General features: G+C 44.7%; 6 protein-coding genes across 6 annotated transcripts; 4 read left to right on the top strand and 2 right to left on the bottom strand.

The window, feature by feature from the left end:
* Positions 1–4,085: 4,085 nt before the first annotated feature.
* On the top strand, positions 4,086–6,155 carry KVR01_013029 (uncharacterized protein; the record flags this gene model as incomplete). Its single annotated transcript, XM_044785387.1, has 6 exons — positions 4,086–4,181; positions 4,285–4,495; positions 4,564–5,144; positions 5,212–5,454; positions 5,639–5,874; positions 5,957–6,155. 6 exons carry the CDS (start codon positions 4,086–4,088, stop codon positions 6,153–6,155), a joined length of 1,566 nt encoding a protein of 521 aa, XP_044637905.1.
* Positions 6,156–8,269: 2,114 nt separating this feature from the next.
* On the bottom strand, positions 8,270–10,585 carry KVR01_013039 (uncharacterized protein). Its single transcript, XM_044784308.1, has one exon. The coding sequence runs from the start codon at positions 9,864–9,866 to the stop codon at positions 8,277–8,279; it is 1,590 nt and encodes a 529-aa protein (XP_044637915.1). The 5' UTR covers positions 9,867–10,585; the 3' UTR covers positions 8,270–8,276.
* A 390-nt stretch (positions 10,586–10,975) lies between these two features.
* KVR01_013135 (uncharacterized protein) lies at positions 10,976–12,319 on the top strand (the record flags this gene model as incomplete). Its single annotated transcript, XM_044789023.1, has 2 exons — positions 10,976–11,124; positions 11,203–12,319. 2 exons carry the CDS (start codon positions 10,976–10,978, stop codon positions 12,317–12,319), a joined length of 1,266 nt encoding a protein of 421 aa, XP_044638011.1.
* Positions 12,320–12,880: 561 nt separating this feature from the next.
* On the top strand, positions 12,881–14,723 carry KVR01_013014 (uncharacterized protein; the record flags this gene model as incomplete). Its single annotated transcript, XM_044791752.1, has 6 exons — positions 12,881–13,267; positions 13,323–13,431; positions 13,462–13,656; positions 13,849–13,898; positions 13,967–14,025; positions 14,162–14,723. The coding sequence occupies 6 exons, from the start codon at positions 12,881–12,883 to the stop codon at positions 14,721–14,723; spliced, it is 1,362 nt and encodes a 453-aa protein (XP_044637890.1).
* Positions 14,724–17,739: 3,016 nt separating this feature from the next.
* KVR01_013045 (uncharacterized protein) lies at positions 17,740–20,106 on the top strand (the record flags this gene model as incomplete). The annotated part of the gene is made up of 2 exons (XM_044791921.1): positions 17,740–17,989; positions 18,530–20,106. The coding sequence occupies 2 exons, from the start codon at positions 17,740–17,742 to the stop codon at positions 20,104–20,106; spliced, it is 1,827 nt and encodes a 608-aa protein (XP_044637921.1).
* KVR01_013050 (uncharacterized protein) lies at positions 17,853–21,531 on the bottom strand. The gene is made up of 2 exons (XM_044785565.1): positions 21,332–21,531; positions 17,853–21,255 (listed from the first exon to the last, which is right to left on the bottom strand). Exons 1-2 carry the CDS (start codon positions 21,475–21,477, stop codon positions 20,283–20,285), a joined length of 1,119 nt encoding a protein of 372 aa, XP_044637926.1. The 5' UTR covers positions 21,478–21,531; the 3' UTR covers positions 17,853–20,282.
* Positions 21,532–21,684: the final 153 nt, after the last annotated feature.

Raw genomic sequence — 21,684 nt, 5'->3', positions numbered from 1 at the left:
TACTTTATATTTAATAATTAATTTAAAATTTTAAAATTAATAATAAAAGTAATAATTTTTAATTATTATTTTATTAAAAGTTTAATAATTAATATAAAGCTAAAAATATTATTTTTTTAAAAGTAAATAAGATTAAAGCTTTTATTAAACTCTTATTAAAAGTAATTTATTTAATTTTAAACTCTTTTAATTATTTCTTTAAGATTTTTAATTCCTTTAATAATAATAAGTAAAAGGTAAAAAGATAATAATATCCTTTCTTTTAATTTAATTATATAATTTACCTTTTAAAATAAAAGCTTTTTACCTTAATTTTTATAAAAACTTTTAAACTTTTAATTATAAATATAACTAAAAGAAATTAAAAGTAATTTTTCTTTTTATTTATTTTTTAATTTTATTACTTTTTTATTATTTAAATTAAAAATTATTAATTAAAAATAATATAATAATAAATATTTTATTTTTAATTTCTTATAAAAGATTTTATAGTTTATTAAATAATATATAAATTATTTTATTAAAGTTATTAATTTTAAATAATTTTTAACTTTATTTAAAAATATTATAAACTTAAAATTCTAATAATAAAATAAATTTAAAATACTTTTAATTAATAATAAATATTTTAAGTTTTTTTTAGTTTTTAAAATAATCCTAAATTAAAAAAGAACTTAAAAGACTTTATAAATAAATATTAAAATATAATTAATCCTTTTAATAAATATTAAGGATTTTTAATTCTTTTAAATTAAATTTTTTATAAAAAATACTAATTAAATCTATTTAGGCCTAAATATTAAAGTTAATTTTAATATATTTCTAACTCTATATTATAATTACTTTTAGAATTATAAAATATTACTAACCTTTATTATTTTCTTTTCTTTTTTAATTTTAATTATTAATTTTATTTTTTACTTTAAATATTATTTTAATAGATAATTAAAATAATTTTTAACTTTTTTATTTTAATTTTACCTTTAATAACCTTTTAATTAATAGTTATTATAGCTTTAAAGTTAATTTATAAATATTATAGCTTTTATTAATATTAAATAATTTAAAATATAATAGTAAATATTATTATAATAATAATAAATAGTTAACTTTTATTATTATTAAAAATTAAATTTTAAAATAGTTTTAAAATTATTTTTTAAATATTTTAATTAAATTAAATATATAAACTCTATTTTAAAATCCCTAACTTTAACCTTTTATATATAATAAACTTTAAACTTTTTAAAAGTTATAATATTACTTTAAAAGCTTCTTTTATTCTTTTTATTAAAGGTTTTATTATTTTTTTATACTTTATTTTTAATTCTTTATACTTTCTCTTTAATTTATTTAAATATATTAATTTAAATTATTTAAATAACTCTAACTATTTTATCTTTAATATTTAATAAATTTAAAATATATTTAATTTAATTTTTAAAAGATTTAACTTTATAATTTAAAAAAACTTAACTTTAAAATTATTATTTTTAACCTTTTATTTTAATTTTAAAGTTTTAAAATATTAATAAAAATTAAAGGTTTTAATTTTCTTATTAATAAATAAAATTAATTAAGTTTTAAATAATTTTAAAAATATTTTAAAGGTTTTTTAAAGTTATTATTAAAGTTTTTAAATTTATTTTATTTATAATAATTAAATATAAATTTATTTTTTTCCTTTTAGATTTTATATAAATATTTTAATAGTTTTAATATTTTTATTAATATAATTAAATATATAAATTATTTTTATTTTATTATTATAAAGGATTATAATTAAGAAATATAAACTTTTTAAGGTTTATTATTTAATTATTATATTATTATAAAATATAAATTATAAATAGTAAAGTAATATTAATTAATTTTAAATTTTTAATTTAATTTTTAAAATAATTTTAATTATTTTAAGGATATTTATTTTTATTAAAAATTTAATTTTATTTCTATTTTTAAATAAGGGTATTATTTATTAAAGGGTATTTAAACTTTTTTATTATTATTTAGACTTATTTAAAACCTTTCTTTTTAGTTATTTATTTTTAATAGTATTATAGGTAATATAAGGAGAAAAATTAGAATTATAGTGGATTATAATATTAAATATAATAGTATAAGTTAAAAAAGGTTTAAAGGTTTATTAAATTTAAGTTTAATATAAGATTAATTCTTATTTTTTTTAAAAAAGAGGTAAGTAGGTGTTGTTTACTTTTTAATAGGTTTAGAAAGGGGTATAGTTAGGTACTAGGGTACCTTTAAGGTGCTTCCTTATAACTTCTATTTAACTATTATAATATTAAAAGTATTAAAAATTAAAAAAGGAAATTATATTATAAAGTTTTTTAGTATTAATTTAAAAGGTATTTATAAATATAAGGGAGTTATTTAAAAAATTAATATTAAGTAAGTAGTTAGTAAGAATTAAGTAAGTAAATATAATTATTAAATAAGTGGATATTAGCTTTCTTTATATAATAATAAGTATTTAAAATTTAATATTTAAAAGAATATAATATTAATAATAATAGTTATAATATAATAAGTATTTTTAACTTTAATTTTATAATATATTAATAAAGTTAAAGAGTATTATTTTAATAATAATATTAATTATTATAAAGAAGTTATATAGTAAAATTAAGTTTAAAGATAGTTATTATATAAATAAATTATATTAAAGGAAGTTTAATTAAAATTTATCTTTTAAATATATATATATATATATTATAATAAAACTTTTATTAAATAAACTTATAAAATTAATATTATAACCTTTATTTAAGTATATAATTATTAACTTTAAAAGAATTTAAAATAAAGAAATAATTTATAATATATTACCTTTAAGACTTTTATAATAAAGTATTAAAACTTTTAAAAAAGTTTAAAAGTTATTTATAGGAAAAAATATAATAAGTTTATTCTTCTTTAAGTTTATATTTTTATTATTAATAATTATTTATTTCTTAATAATATAAAAAGTATAATAAAATAAAGGAAAGAGAGAATTTAAAATTCCTCTATAAAAGATTATAAAAATATATATAAAGTTATTAAAAACTTTATATATAAACTTTAAATTAAAAAAGAAATAAGTAATTATATAGTATAAAGGAAAAATATAGTATAGTTAAAGCCCTTTTTAAGTATATACATAAATTCTTTATTAAATGTAGGATTAAAGAACTAATAAAATATATATAAGGATTAAAAATGAAACTACTTAGGAGGAGTGTGAGTGAAAGACGACTTAGTTAGTATAGATGTTAGCTCTACCTTCTGTTCTGTGAGATGTGTAGACTGCTGACATGAAGCTTGGCTATGGCTAGTAACTGAGTCCAGTTAGACTTCGAAGGAGGTGCTTGGGTTGGCTGAAAAGAGTTTCTTTCAATCTATATCAACGGGGCGTGCCGCCAGGATATGTTTTGCCTCCCCGAAGAGTTTGGGGCATGTCAAACGGACAACCCTACATTCAAAGCATGTATCTATCCAAAGTATGCTACCGATTGATTGCAATCACAAGATACCGTCGACCTGTGGGCATTAAATCGCCATGAATTGTTCTCTGTCGTATTTGACTGGCTCCATCAGTCTGATACCAATAATGGTTTGCGTCTCCAACAAGGTGACGGGGAAAGAGTCACGACAAACGCTGCAGACTGGCTTTACCGACGGCCAATGGCAAATTTTGCTATGAGGCCATCAATGGTATGCCAGTATGGTTTCCTCCGGTTTGAGTGGTCGCGAAGAAGTCATGTGCGGGGCCTACTGCTGCCTTCCGTGACATCCTTCGTATTCCAACATACCTTGCTGTCGTTAGGCTGTTGGTGACGTAACTTTGTTTTGAATCTGTTTGTTCCCTTCAATTTGTTTTCTTTTTTAAATATTTGAAAGGGGCAGGCCCCCCACCTGAAGGGACGCAATTATTCTTGCTTCTCTTTCGACTGCGAGTCTTCTGAAACGTCGCTGAAATTAACATTAATACCTGAGGAGTCCGCACGTCTACCTTTTCCCGTTCTACGTCCTTCCAGTTCTGAAGCATCCTGTGGCGTAGTCACTTATGCCTGCAAAGCATAACGATGGATTTTCAGCCCATTTGCGCCAACTGGAAACCTGAGAGCACCACTTGCAAGAAGATCGGCACCTCCGCTTGCAAAAATTGTCAACTCATCACGGTATGTGCCCATTTCGTCTTTCTGACCTGCTTAGGCGGCTAAAGAATTCGTACTACAGTATTGTGGTCCACAATGCCAAAAGCTCCACTGGAGCCTTCACAAGCGCGATTGCAAGTCATTCCTTGGAATGGACATTTGGAAGCCTGACTGGGTACTGGAGGGCCGAACACCAGCGTTTGTTGGTAATGGACCACCGCAAGTACATTTTGGCGGTCGAAAGTACCTTTGGGGCAACGTTCCCGCCTACGATGTCCTACGACTCGGATCCAATGAGGGAGAATCTTACGGCAAGAACTTACAGCTCTTGTTTGCTGGTAAGCACCTGCTTTCTTTTATTAGCTGCTCGTGATTAGGTTGGAAACCAGTTGACCTTTGGGCACAGCTTCTGGAGACCTGAGAAACGTCATCACGACCATTGCCCGGCTTCCCAATAGCTACAAGAATTCCATCGAGTTGACGATCAATGACAACGATTTTGATGTTGTGGCACGCAATGTCATAGTACTTATGGTTGCTCTCGTCGTCGAAAACATCGACCAAGCCGCCGACTGCATGATTCATATATGGTATTCGGCCTTGATCCGCAAGTCGGATCTTGATGTGATCGAGCAACATGTCCGTCCACTCATAGAATCTGTCTGTCGAAAGACTGAAGGGAAGACTGCCAGCAGCCTTTTGGCGAAGACCTGGACATTTGGACATCGCTCACTGAGGCTTGTGTTGCAAAAGAGCATGTGGGATGCGCTGCAGAGGTTCGTACACTGTCAGAATGGATTCACGGCTGATGAAGCCCATGCCATTCGAAAGTCTGTCACGCTCGCCGAAGGCAGGAAGGACTACCGAGATCGCTATCTGTCGTTTCAAAAGAATTTCCATCGAGTCGCTCTGACACGATTCCGTGAAGACGGACTGTTGCTTCCATTCGGAACACCGCGCGACGACTTCAAACATCCTAACCCGCAAGTGCCTCAACCGAATCGTCAAGAATCATATGCTAACTATTGTCAGTACTTTCTTTCACGGTACTCAGACCTGGCCTATGACGGATAATGCCGATCCACTCTCCGGGTGGTCCTCAAAAGCAGTTCACCAGACCCACATTGGACACGCGAAGGCGGATATCTATGGCAAACTATTCGCCTACCTCCGCAAACTGTTTCGATCTTTCCTGCACCGTCTCTCCTGCCAGCAGCAGTTCTCGTTCCGTATGCACCAGGTCAACGCGTCCGCTCTCGGTGAATTTCTTGAGATGGGCTCGTACAGTCGGATTGAGGTAAGAGCAACAAACCACGTCTTTTTCCACGTCTTCTCTTCTTTCTTTTTTTCCCTTCGGGTTTAATCTTTACTTCTTTCTCCGAGAATCCAGGCTTACATTTACTCTCCAGGTTTCCAACATCGCGGACACTGGGTACCTAGGTATCCACAAGACCCTCGATTGCATGATCCCTCTCCTGCAGAGCACAGCCACAAACCCCCACGCAACTCTGATCACTTTGTTCATGAATGCTGTGGACGAGACTCAACATTTCGACTCTAAAGGGGGTCCCCGCAATAGCCCACATGACCCAGCGATCAAGCGTGCCATGGCTTATTTATCTGTCTCCCCGGCGTCGCTCACTGCTAACAATCCCATGATCTTCAAACTCTTGCTTGCCCGGGATAGCGTCTCAAACCATGACAACACATTCGACCGGTAAGTGAAAGGAGACAATGACACAATTGAGGCATCCGAATTGGCCCCTGATTCACGGATCGAGACTAAAGCATCTTGCCAGGTACGTGAAGAACTCTGGATTTGCCGAAGCTGCTGAGCGTGCGGGAGCCACAAGGAAGAAGAAAAATACCGTGGTTGAGGATTGGCCGTTCAAGTTGAAGCTCCGGCCTGGACAGCCTGGAGCTCAAGACGAGTTTGACCGTCTCATTTGCGGGGCAGTTTCAAGCAAAGAGCGTTATGTGGAGTGGAAGAAGGTGTGAAGGGTCGATAGGAATTGAACCCTGGGAATTCTGCTGAAGCCGGAAAGTCTTTGCAGAGTAGTGCACTCATTAATTTTCTAGTCTGATCGCCGCAGTTACAATGAAATGTCTCCTCCAGCGGCTTCCACCTGCGCATAACAAATCCTCCAGAAGAACTTGAGGGGCTGCCAGCCCGATCTACCATCCCTCTATTACGATTCACGATTGTGAGATCTATAAAGCACATTTTCAGTTGAAATAGTTCATGTCCTCTAAAAGACTGAAAAGTATGACATCCCGAGGTCAGACTTAGTCGATCCGCATGTACGCATCACCCTTCTCTGTATGATAGATTTTTAACAACCACTTAATACCTGAAATTCTTATAAACTTCTTTAAGCGTTTACCACCGTGTGAAAGGGCCCGTACGCCTTTGAGATGTGTAATCATTATGAATTATGAATGAAACTAGCCAGGGGACTACGTACTTAAAAAATCCAAAAATACCAAAATAGTGCATATCAGGTCCTCATCCGAAACTCTGATATGTTACCTGACCTAACCCCCTTCTATCTTCTGTACCGGACAGACTGGTTGTGAAGGAAAGGACATCGGGGTCGAAAATTAGTGTTGGCGATGACTAAAGTGCTTCTTTCACCCAGGCTTCTCCTCAGTCCATCTGTTTTGACCCCGGTGTTTCCTAGACGACGAACCTTCCCCCATGGCTATCTCGCCCGTATTTCTTGTTCTAGCTGCCTTCGCCATTACCACGTCCACCACTGCCGCCTCCACCACCACCAGCGCCGCCATCTATATCTGTCAGAACGCGTATCATGAAAGGAGACTCTAATGGAATATGGGGAATCATTTACCTCAGGCTGTGCAACTGCTGCATTTCATATGGATGCAGGTCACCATTGTCCGTCCCTGGTTGCGGCACCGCCCCACACAAGACGCAGTCTCGTTGCCACCGTGCCCGCATTGACAGCACCTCCACTTGCCTCCGTCCGGGTCCCATGAACAGAAAGGGTTAGGGCACTTCCCGTTCGCTTCAACTTCACGACCGAGATTAACCACGTTTCTACATTTGATAGATTGGTTCGTGGCAAGGTCAAACTTAGAGAGGTGGCAGTAATGGGTTGTCGGACTGGTGTGTTTGCAGTCGTACTTGTTGTAGAGGTCCTCGCACATCTTGAGAAGACCGAGAGAGTCGGTGAGGTTATTCCTGTTGTTGAGGTGATTGTCTGCATCTGTCGATGGCGATTCTCTTCGCGGTTTTCAGGACCTGGTCGTGCGGATCCACCTGTGTGTGGAAACTGAACAGCTCCTTTCTTGCTTCGAGGCCTCGTTTTTATACTTGAGTTCTGGTCACCAAGTCACTCAGTCTTGCAGTGAAACTATATAATGTGCTCCTCACTTGAGCTCGTTGCACGAGTGGGCTGGTGACGGAGAACTGATTTCCTATGGGCAAAACCATTGTCAGGACATGCCCGTGAGTGGTTGCAGTTGTGGTTCATTCAACTGGTCCATAGGCAGATCTAAACTGCATCTTGTGGGATTTCCATGTCCGATTCGCTTCGAGTAGTGAGTCACTAGGTGTTTGTGAATGGGGTACGTTAGGCCGGATGCCATGGGCTGGCGGAGCGGATCATGGCAGCCATACGTCTCCCTGAATACGAACTGCGCAGTTCTAATAACATGCCTGCCTGATCCCAAGCCCCAGGAAGCACGTCTACGATTCTAATTAGTTGTATGATAGGCTAAATTTACAGTGGCAGGTCACGAATTCTCAGACATTTCCTTCATCATGGCCACGTCGAAGTATACAACTTGAAATGAGAGTTGATAAGTACGAAGGCCACAGGGAAGTAGCAGCCCTAGAGTTGTTTTCATCAAGTCAGCACCGCGGGCCGCGTCAGAGGTATTATTACAGCGTGCTGCGGCAGTCACTCGCAAGTGTTCGAAACCCCATTTTGCTGCCTTTGCCAGTTTCACTTGGGCTGCACCTAAGAACAAGCTCACGTCACTGGATCACCAGAACAGAAGCTATGGCGAAGAAGGGCTATCGGTGGGTATACAAAGTATTCATTTCTAGACTATGCAAGACACATCAACACCAGAATCGTCGTGAGACACGGGCCCCTAGTCCGCGACACGACCCCTCTCCCTCCTCCCACTCGGAAGCGGGCCGGAACCAACGGCCTCTTCGTCGCTCGAGAAAGACAGCCTGACCTGGCCTCCACTGCCATCACCGCCGTCATCCGACCTAACAGGCTCAAAGACCTCCTCCGACAGCCTGCCGACCGAGCCCCCCGGCGACGCGTGCTGGCCGGGCTCGTGCTTGTACAGCTGGATGTTGATAAAGGCCACGAACAGGCCGACGTCGTAGGAGAGGCGCAGGGCGCCGCCGACGACGAAGGCGATCCAGAAGCGGCCGCTGTCGGCGAGCAGGCCGGTGAAGCTGGGGCCGGTGACGTTGGCGAGGGTCCGCAAGGTGCTGGTGATGCCCATAACAGCAGTGCGCTCCTCGGGCCGGACGACGGCGGCGATCAGGGCGGCGCGCGGGGCCTGGTCCATGTTGTTTAGCCCGACGCGCAGGATCAGCAGGGCAAAGGTCAGCCACCTGCTCTGGGCGGCGGGGAAGAGCAGGACCGCGGTCGAGGAGGGGATGTGGGTGAAGACCATGGTGTTGACCAGCCCGATGTGTCGGGCCAGCGGCCCGGCGAAGACGGTCGACAGCGCGGCGAAGAAGTAGCTGGCGGAGATGACATCGCCTAGGGTTGACTTTGGTGGGTGGAACTTCTCGTCGACGTAATATGTGGTTAGGGACATGCTGACCATGCCGTCTGCCAGGGAGTCAACCATGAGCAGGAACCACAGGGCGTACATGATCGACCGGGTTTCTTTGGAGATACGGGCGATCTTGCTGGTGCTGGGGGCAGGCTTGGGCTCTTCCTGGACGCCGTCCAGGGCATGGTGGCTCTCATCGACAGGGTTGAGCTCTTGGTTGTTCAGCAACCCCTCGGCGGCCTCACCGGTCTCTTGCTCCTTTGTGACGGCCGAAGGCTTCAGCTCGCACTTTTTTGAAAGGCAAAATGCGGACAGGGACGCAGCCAAGCCCATGAGTGAGTAGACGGCGAAACAAGCGTGGTAGGCTTGCAGAAGAGTCCAGCCGTCCCTGTCCTTGAGCGAGTCGATCATCCTACCAGCAAAAGCAACTCCACATGCTGACCCGACGGCAGCGGTGGTGATGTACCACGACAGGACGTCTGACCGGGTGGCGGGGGTGGTCAGCTCTGACAAGGTGGACTCCTCGATGGCGCGGAAGGGTCCGGTATCACCGCCGGTGGCGCTCAGCACGCCGACGACGGCGGCGGGCAGGAGGACCCAGTAATTATCGCTGAGGGCAAAAGTGGCACCTGACAGGATCATGAGCAGGGCGCCGAACTGGAGAGTGCGGCGGCGCCCTATGCGGTCGGCGACGAGGGCGATGGCCAGGGAGAGGACGACATCGCCGACGAGGGTGAGGGTCAAGAACAGGCCGATGCGCGAGTCGGAAACTTGCAGCTCGTTGAAGAAGAGAGCGAGGATCAGCGAGCTGGCGCCGTAGGCAAACATACGGCAGCAGCGAGCGAAGATGATAAGCCAGGCGTCGCGGCCGGTGGACCACAGCGAAGCTAAGCCGGACTCGTGGTATGCATATTTCCTGAGGAATGCTGATACAGAGACCATCGTCTTCGTCTTGGTGGTGAAGAACGGAAGCCCGCCGGTATGGATCGGGAGGCGAGGCCCTGTGTTGGAGTTGGGGAGAGATGTATGGATGATAGTATAATAGGGAGAAGAGGAGGGGAGAGAGAGTACCTAGGTAGTAGTAGGATATAGGAGTAGCAGGCGTAGTGTGAAGGGACAGAGTTGGTGGCACCGTCCTCGTCTGGTATTAGGTGAAAAAGGTTGCTGGTTATTGACGGAGGAGAGAAACGGACGGAGGTCCAGCCGGAAGGAGGCTGATTGATCGATGGTCGGTCATGTCATGCACATGCTCTCACTCTTCCACTTGTGCTCATGGCAGTTGCGGCAACACTAACGACTAATAACGAACGGACTGGGTCTGATTCGCCCTTTCCTTGTCGTCGGCGCCGGTGTCGGCCAAGTTGGAGGTGTGTTCCCCGCAGGTTCTCTTCCGAGGCCGAACGGGGGTGGCCGGCAATCACGGAGTTGACCCCGTTTAGATGCGACTCCCATGTCGGGTGGGTAAGGTGAACTAGGTTAAGCTTTCCGTCTCAGGGATGCAATTCTTCAATCTTGATAAACATTGGCATGGGTCTCGTCTGAGGGAACAGCCAGCTCAGGAACCCTTCCATTTGTTATGAAAACAGGCATATGTACTAGCATCGATCATTATCATGAAGTGAATTGCTGCATGATTACGGTATGCCGTCTGTCTGCACGTCGATGCATTTCCTCTCCGTAATCCCTTTGTTGCAGCAGTGTGGTGTTCGGGTTGTTTGTTGTCTTACAACATAATTATATCCAGCAATGTGGAGCTTCGTTCCGGCCGCAGTGACGTCTTGGTTACACATGAGATCAGCCCCTTCCCTCTCGTTCCTGCATCTGGTGGGTCAACCAGGCTACGTCATCCCAGCTCCCACACACTGCAACTTGAACCAATTCATTGGACTCAACATTGGACTTGCTCTCTCACATGTGAACATTGGAACCTTGGAACGTACCAAACAAGCAACACATCACGAGAGCACCAAACATTTGAACCCAACTTCTGAGCAGTGGCCAACGACTCGGACTGAGCATCAACGACCAACGTTCCATCCCCCACAGAGAACATGGCTGAGATCGCAGCAGGAGCACTTGCCGTCGAGCAGGTCGTCTCCACAGGTGTCCAGGCTGGCGCAGCTGTCGCCGTCGCCAAACCAGCCCAGCCTTACAAGGCATCGCTGAGCCGCATAGCCACCTCTCCAGCTGAGGACACCACGTATGCCATCAAATCAGCTGAACTTGCCTGTCATCCTGACCTCTCACTGAGCACCCGCTGACATGGATCCTTCCCCAGACTAGCTCTCGCGAGGTCCAACCACACCGTCACAGTCATCGGGGACAAGGCCTACATCTTTGGTGGCGAGACCTCGGACGGGAAGCTCTGCAACACCGACGTGCACGCCATCTCCCTCCCGTCCGACACCAAACCCAACTCCGACTATGCCTGCTACCCAGCCTTTCCCCTCAAGGAGGCCTCGACCGGCGAGCTGTTGGTCCCTTCACCCCGCCGGGGCCACGCCGCCTGCGCCCGGGGCAAATACGTCCTCATCCACGGGGGCAGCGACGAGGCTGGCAACCCTATCGACGAGGACGCCTGTCTGTGGCTGTGGGACTCGGAGACGTTGAGGTGGGCCAAGGTGCACGCCACCACCCAGATCGGAAAGGCACTGGCACCAAGAGAGGGACACAGCATATTCGTCGACGAGAAGCAGGATTTCCTCATCCTCCACGGTGGCAGAACGTCGGCCTCGTCGGGCCCGGTCGGAGAGACGTGGCTCTACGACTTCGATGCGGTCGCCTGGACCCAGCTGCCGTCTTCCCCGGTGCCGCCCTCGAGCTCGGCCTTCGTGAACAACACCCTGTACACCCTCACGAGTGATACGGCCCTGAGCGGGTCCATACACTTCCTGAACCTGGGGCCCAACGCAACAGAGCGAGCCAAGCCAGACGCGCTGAGGTGGGACAAGGTCGATTTCCCAGTCAACCCGCTTGTCCCAGGGCCGAGCCCGAGAGTGGGGGCTGCCTTGGTCCCCATCTCGACCGGCTACGGGCGTCACTTCTTGGTCTACCTGCTGGGCAGAAGCGAGGGAAACGGCAAGGAGAACGAGGCCCACCCATATCACTCGGACATCTGGTCCCTGCAGCTCCCCTCCCAGGGCTTCAGCCTGACCACTGTCAAGGATGCGATTCGCGACCACCTGCCCGGACACGTGGACTCGGGCGCGTTCAGCTGGGCTGAGGTGGACATTGTGCCGACGGAGCAGGTGGAACACGAGGGCAAGGTCCACCCCGGGCCGAGGGGCTTCTTTGGTGCCGGGCCATGTCTGGACGGCAAGGGAGTTGTGTTCTGGGGAGGGGTCAACGCGAAGGGTGAGAAGGAGTCTGATGGTTGGATTCTCCGGGTTCAGTGAGACCTGTCCAACAACGGTCGATGGGGGGGGGCCATGTTGCCAGCAGAGATTATGTTGGGCGGAGCGAGCAAATAACGTTAGTACGTTGTTCTCTTCAAGTTAAATTACCTGTTATACACGGGCTCACTTTTCTGGTATTGCCAGCAGTGGAATTCTCACGAGGAACAATGTGCAAAGAGCTATTCCAACATGCCATTCTCGCTTGGTCATTCCGCGCTTGGCAGCCGGCGATGCTTCCGTGTATAAAGCTCATCGTCGGTGGCCGAGGGCTGACGCCGATGGTTGAGTCCAAACATGGCACACTACCCCTAACCCTGATGTCAATTTTCCAGACTTCATGAAGACTCTGTTTTCCACGAAACATTGAACAATTTCGTGTTTCTAAAGTTAACAGCGTGGACCGACGTGACGCCAAATTCCAATCGCCAGGACTCCCAGCTCCCACATACTATTCGATTGATGCGAATCCGCGCGTGGCGATGGCCGTTACACGGTCAAAGCCTTGGATGGTGGTTTGACACTCGTGCATCCGCTCGATGCCAGAGGCTTCAACAACGAGCAATGTCAAGGACCGGCGCATCCCTCACAGAGCACCATGCGCACAAGCAGCAGTCCGGGCAGACGGGCTCAGCACTGGGCGAGGCCGAGACGGGTCTCAGCCTCGACGAACCACCGGGGCGGGATGAGAGTGGCTTGCCCGAGCCCGATTGGACCCTCGAAGAAACCAAATTAACAATTCCAGAACAAGAAGCAAGGTTCACACTGCATGAGAACGGCAGGTACACGACCAAAATCGTAAGGGAATGCCCAGCCTGTGGTATGCGACACTGTCTGAGCCTCTGCCCATTCGTCTTCCCAGACAACCCGAAGGGCATCCCCAAACTTGAGAAGTACAGACTTGGGTTTGAGAGAAAAATGCGTAAATACCCGGCATTCCACGAAGCAGTGGTATATGTGAGAAACAAGTTCACGTCGAGGACCCCGTATGGACGTCATGTTCCAGTGCCGCCGTCTCAAACCCAAGACGCTCCGCGTCGGGCGAGAGGTGCGAAATTTGTCATTTATCTTCATCGTCCCAACGCCCACGTTATCAGTCCCGTCCTCGAAGCAGCGTCCATCGTACTGATTCAATGTTGTGACAGGGTGGCTTTCGGACTTTGACGACCGCGTGCATTACCATGGGGCGCCGAAGGCCGGCCGGACTCCCGTTAGGGATGTTTACAACGTACCCAGGTACACGTTCTTTTCGGGCTATTACGCAACTACAGATGACGACGGAAGACCCTTCCTCATCCTTTTTACTAACACTGCTCATATGGATGAGACAATGGCACTCGGTATGTCTTGTGACTAGTTCTCCGCTCCCGTTGCCTAGTTGCTTCAATGCCGACCACACACACCCTGTTTTCGTTTATCCCCAGGAGTCTTCCGACACCCGGAGGTGGCTTGACATTCAAAGCTGCCACTGGAGGATATTCAAGACACGTCCTCAGGCCGACCACGCAATGAATCACTAACATGGCAGCTAGAGATCAACATGATACGTACTTTTGTAACAGAGTACAACAGGGGAGAGAAGGTACTAACCTCCCGAGATCCTGGAGTCGCGTGTCGGACCAGGGACTTGAGCTGACCCAAGCCCCGCAGACACTCTACAACAGGGAGCCCGAGCCTGATTGCCGGCCCATCGGCGTAGTGTTGGTCACGTATGTCCCCCGCTTCACCATCTGCAGAACCTGTGCTTGGTTCGCTTCACCTCTAGGCTACCAAAACGAGCACTTGAGGTTCAAACCCGTACAAAAAGGCGTCACCTTTAGTTGACACACACTGATCGGATATAAGTTACCGATGGCACAAGCCCAAATCAAGCGGCACGGCGAGTGCCCCCTCCATAACCGTCGGTATCGCCAGTGAATATACCTGGACACATGGGTACGCCCGATGGGGCATCCACCTCAAGGCCAAGGCCGACAAGCTCGAGAACGGGTACTGGGCGTGGAGCTCCGGGCGCCCGAAGGTCTCCGGGGCACATGCGTACATCGACTGGGATGCCGACACCGCCAGGGGATTCGACAGCGACAGCAGGGGCTGGGTCGTCGGGCTCGGCTATGCCCTCCTCAGGGACGTGAGGGACCCGGTCGAGCTGATCGTGGGCCTGGAGGAGTCGGCCCTGCGCTGGGACCGGATCCTCAACAGCCGACAGTGGCTTCTCCACCGTGCGGCGACCTTGTATGGCACGGGTAGCCCCCAGTACAGGCTGTTGTATCATTTTGCCCGGGACTCGGGGCCCCGGGACCTCCCCAGGGCCGACGGGCTGCCGCAGTGGAAGCACTTTCAGTCGAGGATAGATATGGCTGGGAAGCCATACGAGGAAGAAGTCATATGGAGGAGTGTTTTCCATTAAGTTGGATGGAGACGGAAAGGTAAGGGGCCGCCGTTTGTGGGCCCGGACGTCTGGTTTACCGGAATAGAAAGAGTGTTATGAAACAGCGATGTAAGATGCAGGTGATGAGCACATTGCAACGCATTTTCCGCAGCATGTCGTGGAAGAGAGATACAAACACTGCTCGCGACGCACAGACGGTGCTCCAGTATATCTTATTTCTTTGAGCTCAGCCATGCGATCAATTACGATATGAGACAGGTACCACCCCCTAAATGAGTCTTGGTTACATGTCGAGAATTTCATAAACAATATGTGCCCAAGCCATGCCCCGTCATGTTGGTAATTGGATCGATTCAACCCTTCGACCCTTGAACTCACAATTCATGAGGAATGCGCTCCCATCTTTCGACACCAACAATCATCCTAAATACGGATCTTCTGGAAGGCTTCTGAAATATCTCGAGAGGAATAACAAACCGCTAATAGCGAGCGCAAACGTATAACATTTTAATCCAAAATATACAAGTGCTTATAACTATCAGGCATATTACAGCCTAACTTTAGCTACATTATACTTTTTTATTTAATTATTTATCTATTTATTATCTTTTTAACTTTTAAATTAACTATTACTTTATACTTGAAATATAAAGTTAATAATTATTTAATATATATTCTTAAATCTATTTATATAAAAACTTATTAACTTTCTTTATAAAGCTCTTTTTTATTAAATTCCTTATATATTATATAAAAATAAATAAATTTTTAATAGTAGAATAATATATTTAAAAGAAATTTATTTTAAATATTTAAATTTCTACTTTTTTACAAAGTATTTATTTAATAAAAGTAAATATAAATAATTATTAAATATTATATAACTACTTTATTAACTTATTATAATTAATTAACCTTTAAACTATTTATATTAATAATATAATATTATTAAAAGTAATACTTTCTAACTTTATTTATATAATATAAAGCTTAATTTCTAACTTAATAATAAAATTAAAAATTATAAATAGTTTATATAAAGCTTAATTATATACTTATAAATATCCTTTTAAATATAAGACTAAAAACCTATAATTATAATTTTATAACTAATTTTTATTTAATTATATTATATTATTATAACCTTATTTAACTTTATTTAAACTTTTTTAAATTTTTAACTTTAATATTTCTAAAAAGTTAAAGCTTTATATTCCTTAATCTTAAATTTAAGATTCTTATAAATCTTAATATACTTTAACTTAAACTTATAATCCCTTAACTTCTTTAAAAATATATTAACTATCTTAAATATTAATAACTTCTCTTTAAAATAAAAGTCTACCTTTATATAGTTATAAACTTAATTATTAATAATTTTTTTTATAAAGCTATTAAAACTATAAACCTAAATACTATATATAATAATAAAGTATAGTTACTTTACCTAATTATCTCTTAATTTAATAGGTTAGTTAAGTAACTACTTTTAAGTAGTTTTACTTAATAGGTATTTTCTTATAAAGTAGAGTTAAAACTTTAATTAAGGGAATAGTAGCTTTATCTTTACCTATTTTAACTAACTTATTTAAATTATATAGTAACCTTATATATAATACTTAACGGTATTAAAACTAAGTAGCTTATAATTTATAATAACTTTAACCTTTAATAAATTAATAATACTAACTTAAATAAACTAAATATAACCTAATATACTAATATAAAAGGTATCTTCTAATAATAAATAGTGTTATAAATAATTATAAAGTTATTATAAAAAGTCTTATATAATAAACTTAATTAAGTTAATTTTTAAAAAATATATTATATTTTATCCCTTTAAAACCTTAATCATTTACTTTTAACTTAATAGTAAAACTAAAAAAATATAAATAGTTTATACTTATAAATATATTATATTCTCTTTTTATTAATAATAATATTATATTTCTTTAAAAACTAGACTTTAAGTATTTATTACTATATAAAGACGCTATATATACATTATATATATATATATAGGGATTAAAAACGAAACCACCACCCATAGTATAGCCTTAAGACCTACTACTTGGGCGCATAAGATTATCGCGCTTATTGGCATCACCCTTAGATCCGGGCAATGTTCGAATTCAATTGAGACGTTGACTACATGTGAGCGGTAAAGGGCCACGGGGGGCCGTCAAGAGAAACCAACACTGATCAGGTGTGAGACAAAACACCGATTGACCGTCTAAGTCAGTGGACACCCTCCCGCACAGCCCCCTTCACGCACACGTGTTTCTCACCAAAAAGACCAATTTTAAGCCCTCTCTAATTACTTATATAATTATTAGATTGAGAAGAACATCATGGTGATAGCTTTGAAGGGAGAGAAGTAGTGTAGTAATTGAGAGGTTGCTAGAAAGTCATGAGTGTTCATGGCGACCCTCTCTAGTGCGCACTAACGCACGGTATGGATGTTTTTTAAACTCTGGGTCTTAAGCGTTTACCAACGTATGAAGGCGCCATGTATTTTCCTTGGACGTGTGCAAAATAGAAGCGAAACCATTGAAGACCCAGTTTTTACATGAGGCATTTCCAAGCACCCTTCAGTAAATGGTTTGTAGACAAAGACAAAGAAAGTCTTTTGTTGAGTGGACAAAACTAATGAGTTAATAACATTGTTTTTCGGGACCACATTCACGTCTGAACAACCATGCTTCGCAAAGTCCAACGGCTACCGGCCGAGGGCCATTGTGTCTGCGGCTCCTGCAATGACTGTGATTGTGCTCGATGCGGGCCCAACCAAACCTTGGAAAGAAAGATTTCAACTCACAGGGAGGTAATTGAGAGAATGGCGATACTACTGAACGATTTGAGGCCGAACTATATATATATTTCCTTGCCCGTGAAATTCTGATGAGTGAAAAAAACTGCAAACACCAGCACAACATCCAGCCGCCCAAAAGACCAGTTGACCCATTTTCATCCAGGACGACTCAACGCAAGCCCAACATACTCCATCTACCTAGGTAAGATGTCTGAGAACATGGCACCCACCCCCACTATTCAAAATTCCATCCCCGTCCGGTATGATCCACGAGTTGTGGTCAAACCTTGCGAGCCTGACCGCGTTCCACATCTGCCCGGAGATATCCTCTATATGATTGCCCAGGCACTCCCTCAGCCGAAGCAGGTCTTCAATCTGGCACTGGCGAGTAAAGATACATGGTATCACCTACAGCCCGCATTGTATGAGTGCGAAGTGACCTATGAGGCCAGGCTTGCACACAGATACGGTGATAGGTCTTCGGCCGACGTGATTGAGTACCACAAATCTCCGCGCGAGTGGACGTACGTAGAAGAATCCGAATCCGAATCCGAAGACGAAGAGGAATGGGATGAAGACGAAGACGAAGAACAAGACGGTGAGGAAGACCAGGATGAAGACCAGGACCAAGAAGAGGACCAAGAAGAAGACCAGGAACAAGACCACGACCAAGAAGAAGACCACGACCAAGAAGAAGACCAAGACCAAGACCAAGACCAGGACCAAGACCAAGACGAAGGCGAATGGTTAAATGGTATCGCTTCTGTTTTTGGAACGTCCGAAGACGAACTGTCAAGTGACGAAGACGACTCCCTTGACGACTACAGCTCCATCGGCACCTGGAGTCCCTGCGCGAGTGTAAGCGACATCAGTGAAGGCACCTGGAAAAAACGGGAGGAGACAAGGGATGCAAAAGCCAGCCTCCAGCTGGCAGCCATGCTTGCCAAGGAAAAGCACGAAAGAATGCAAAGGGGTAACTGTGAATGTCCCCAATGCACCAGGCGCATAGATATTGAATTCAGGGTATTCAAAGCCACAGTTCCCGTACGGTATAAACCATACCACATTGCTGGGGCGATGACGGCCCTGCACTGGGCGTCCACCCGCGGCGCCTCGGCGCTGCCTGTCGCCCAGAGGGCAATACAGGCAGCCTTGGTGCACCAGCCATCCTACATCAACGGCCTGGACCTGATCCGACGCGCTTATTACCTACAGGAGGATATCCCACGGCGCACCAGGCGAACATTCGGAGACCACCCGCCCCCCTTGTTCATCGCCCTGGCACACGGCAACCTCGAGCTGTTCCAGGCGCTGGTCGACGCCGGCGCCGACCTCAGCCTCACCCTGGGGCGGATGGAGTATTATCATTGCAGCCGTGATATATCCAAGATACACTCGCGGTGCGCCGCCTCCTGGCCCTTCGAAACGGTACCGGGCGCCTGCATGTTTGGTGATCCGATTGCCGGCTATGAAGAGCCTCACTACCCTACCGTGTGCCAGACGATAGGCCACCTCGCGATAGAGCTCGGGCAGACGGAAGTGCTGGAGATGCTGCTCCGGAAGGGGCTGGATCACCAGCAGACGGTGTGCCCCCTATTGCATCACGCAGTGCTGCATGGGAGCCTGCCTGCCATGAAAGCCATCCTGGCCCGCGACCCGGGTGCTGTTCATGGTTATTACAGGGACAAGACGGTCCTGCACATGCTGCCTTGGACGAAACCTATGGCCGATGCCGAAATCTATGAAAGGAAACTTGAAAGTATGGCTTCGTGTCTTTTCGAACACGGTATCAGTCCAGGGGCTCCAGCGAGGAGATACGAATCAGCCGGGTTCAGAAACATTGGAGGCGACACAGCCCTAGATGAGGCTCTCAAGTGCCTCGCGAGCTTTGAGGCCAAGGAATGTGGGCACCGTGCCGCCATAGGTCAATGGTCAGTCAACATCCTCGTCGGGCATGGTTCGAGCTGGCTGCCGGGCGATGCAGCGAACGCACACTTAGAACATGTCAGACGCGGTATCCTGTTTGCCTGTATCAAGAATATTGTTTTGGTAAAATGTTGGCCCGGGTGGTATCATAACAATAGCGCCCTTTGGAATTCGGACTTTGATGCCACGCGGATTCGTAACAACCGGATGTTTTGGGGACGGACGTGCCAGGCCCTTATCAGACAGGCGTCCGAGGCCTTGGCACGGGATGCCGGTGGCCACGGCACGGAAGCCATCCGAGAGATACTTCACACGGGGTTCCGCGTCATGGTTGATACGGTGGATCAAAAATGGCAGCAAGCGGGCATCGTCGGCTGGTGGGCACTAGAGGCCTTGGGCAATTTGTTCCTGTCCACTGGGATGGAGCTATGTGGTGAAACAAAGCGTGCGTGGGATAGGATCTTGAAGAGAGATTACAAGGATCCGGCCGATTTGCCCGAGTGGATGCGGCCGGGCGTCGGATTGCCCGGGTCGATTAAGAAATGCGAAGAACTGGACGGAGACAAGAGCGACTGGGCCTTTCTCCTGGAAGGCACTACCTTCAAGAATCCTGAGGGCACCTTTCCTCCTTGTGACCATGACCACATGTACACTTTCTAGGCTGAGTTTTTTAAGTCCACCTCTTCCGCTCGGGATTGTTGGTCATCTGAATTTCATAGGGGCACAAAAATATGTGTGGCGTGTGGTGTTACAACTCGAGAATGTCCAAATGGCCCGAGTAAATAGTAGAATGCAACCCCAAATAAAGTATGAATTGAGCCGCGTTGATTGTGGTGCTATATTTGCTGTTTCCGTAGGGCCTGCCATATCCTCCATGGCAACTTCCAGCTGCTCCTGACCTGGAACGGGTCAAAGTTGGCCTTCTCGATCCTCTCGAGATAGTCTTCGGCGGGTTTAGCCTCCAGCAGGACCCCAAAGCCACGTTTCAGGTCCCGCTGTGTGGTGTCTCCCTCCTCCTGGCCATACGAGTGCTCCACCTCGCCGGCGTGCTCGTACTCGTGGCCAGGATCCGCCCCCTGGCGCATGTTCTTCAACATCTCGCGCGCGGTGATGAGGTGGTCGTTGGCACGGGTGGCCACCTTGAAGATGGCATCCTGCAGGCCATCCGCGTTGGGCCCGTGGCGGAAGACGTCCTCTTCCCGCAGGCCGACCTCGGCCATGACGTCGAGGGGCAGCAGGAGGGCCTGGCTCCTGCTGTTGCCTGCCTCCACCCCGCCGGGGATCTGTACCGGCCGCGGCGGAGCGGCCAGGACGGGGACACCGCGGAGGGTGGCGACGATGCCGCAGGCCTTGCCGATGTGGCTGGCCAGGTGGTCGACGTGCACGGAGCGGACGTCCATGGCGGCCAGGGTCATGTACATCAGCGTGGCATATGTGTTCTCTGCGTAGTCCTCCAGGGCGGCCAGGCTCGAGAAGGGCCTGTTGTCCATGTACTTCTCGCGGGTGTTGATGAGGCGAAGCAGCCAGAACTTGATGGAGCTGGCGCTGGCGGTGGAGCCCGTCCTCTCGGCGAGGTCGGTGATGGCCCTGTGCAGGAGGATGGAGATGGGCTCCTTGGGCGGGCTGCCGGCAAAGGTCTTGTTGATGGAGTCGCGCCAGAACTGCATGCGCATCATGCCTATCGTGGGGTTCGAGACGGTCTCGGGGAGGCGGGCGAGTTCGAGGTTGAGGGTTCGCAGGGCGTCGTAGGCATTCTGGGCGGAGCGAGGGACGAATTGGCGGATGAGATAGGCATCGTAGTCGCCTTGCCTAGGAAGCAAGACATGTGAGAAGAGATGCGCAGGCGACAGGCTCGTGCTGGAGTTGGGATTGGGGCATTGCGGACCTCAACTGATTTACACAGTATTTTCGAGCGCTCTCAATGTCTGCTTCTGTCGCAATTCCCCTTGCTCTTGTTGTTCTCCGAACACTGCCCAGTGCTCGGACAAGTGGCCTCCCTGGGCCATGTCTGAGGCTGTGGGAGAGAAACATGTTGTTCAGGAGAAGTCAGAAACGAATTGCCCCATTTTTAGAACTGCATCGTGCCCACCCGTTAGACAGCTTCGACCTAAGATACGTAGATGACGGCATGCGGGTACCCATTTAGCTGGACCCCTGCCCCTGCACGCCCCACCTTTCTGACAAAGGTCGAAGCGTTGAGTGGCTGCAGGTCCAGACGCCAAAAGTCGCGCCCTCAAA

This window comes from Diaporthe batatas (assembly GCF_019321695.1).
Source record: "Diaporthe batatas strain CRI 302-4 chromosome Unknown Contig00023, whole genome shotgun sequence".
Lineage (NCBI taxonomy): Eukaryota > Fungi > Ascomycota > Sordariomycetes > Diaporthales > Diaporthaceae > Diaporthe > Diaporthe batatas.
This window is presented reverse-complemented; position numbering and strand designations above follow the sequence as displayed.

What these genes read in the sequence shown, in the direction of transcription:
- KVR01_013039 (XM_044784308.1), bottom strand. Translation starts at nt 9,866, where the DNA reads ATGGTCTCTGTATCAGCATTCCTCAGGAAATATGCATACCACGAGTCC.
- KVR01_013050 (XM_044785565.1), bottom strand. Translation starts at nt 21,477, where the DNA reads ATGTTTCTCTCCCACAGCCTCAGACATGGCCCAGGGAGGCCACTTGTC. An exon ending in TACTGTGTAAATCAGTTGAG is followed by an intron (nt 21,256 to 21,331) that starts GTCCGCAATGCC and finishes CTTGCTTCCTAG; the next exon opens with GCAAGGCGACTACGATGCCT.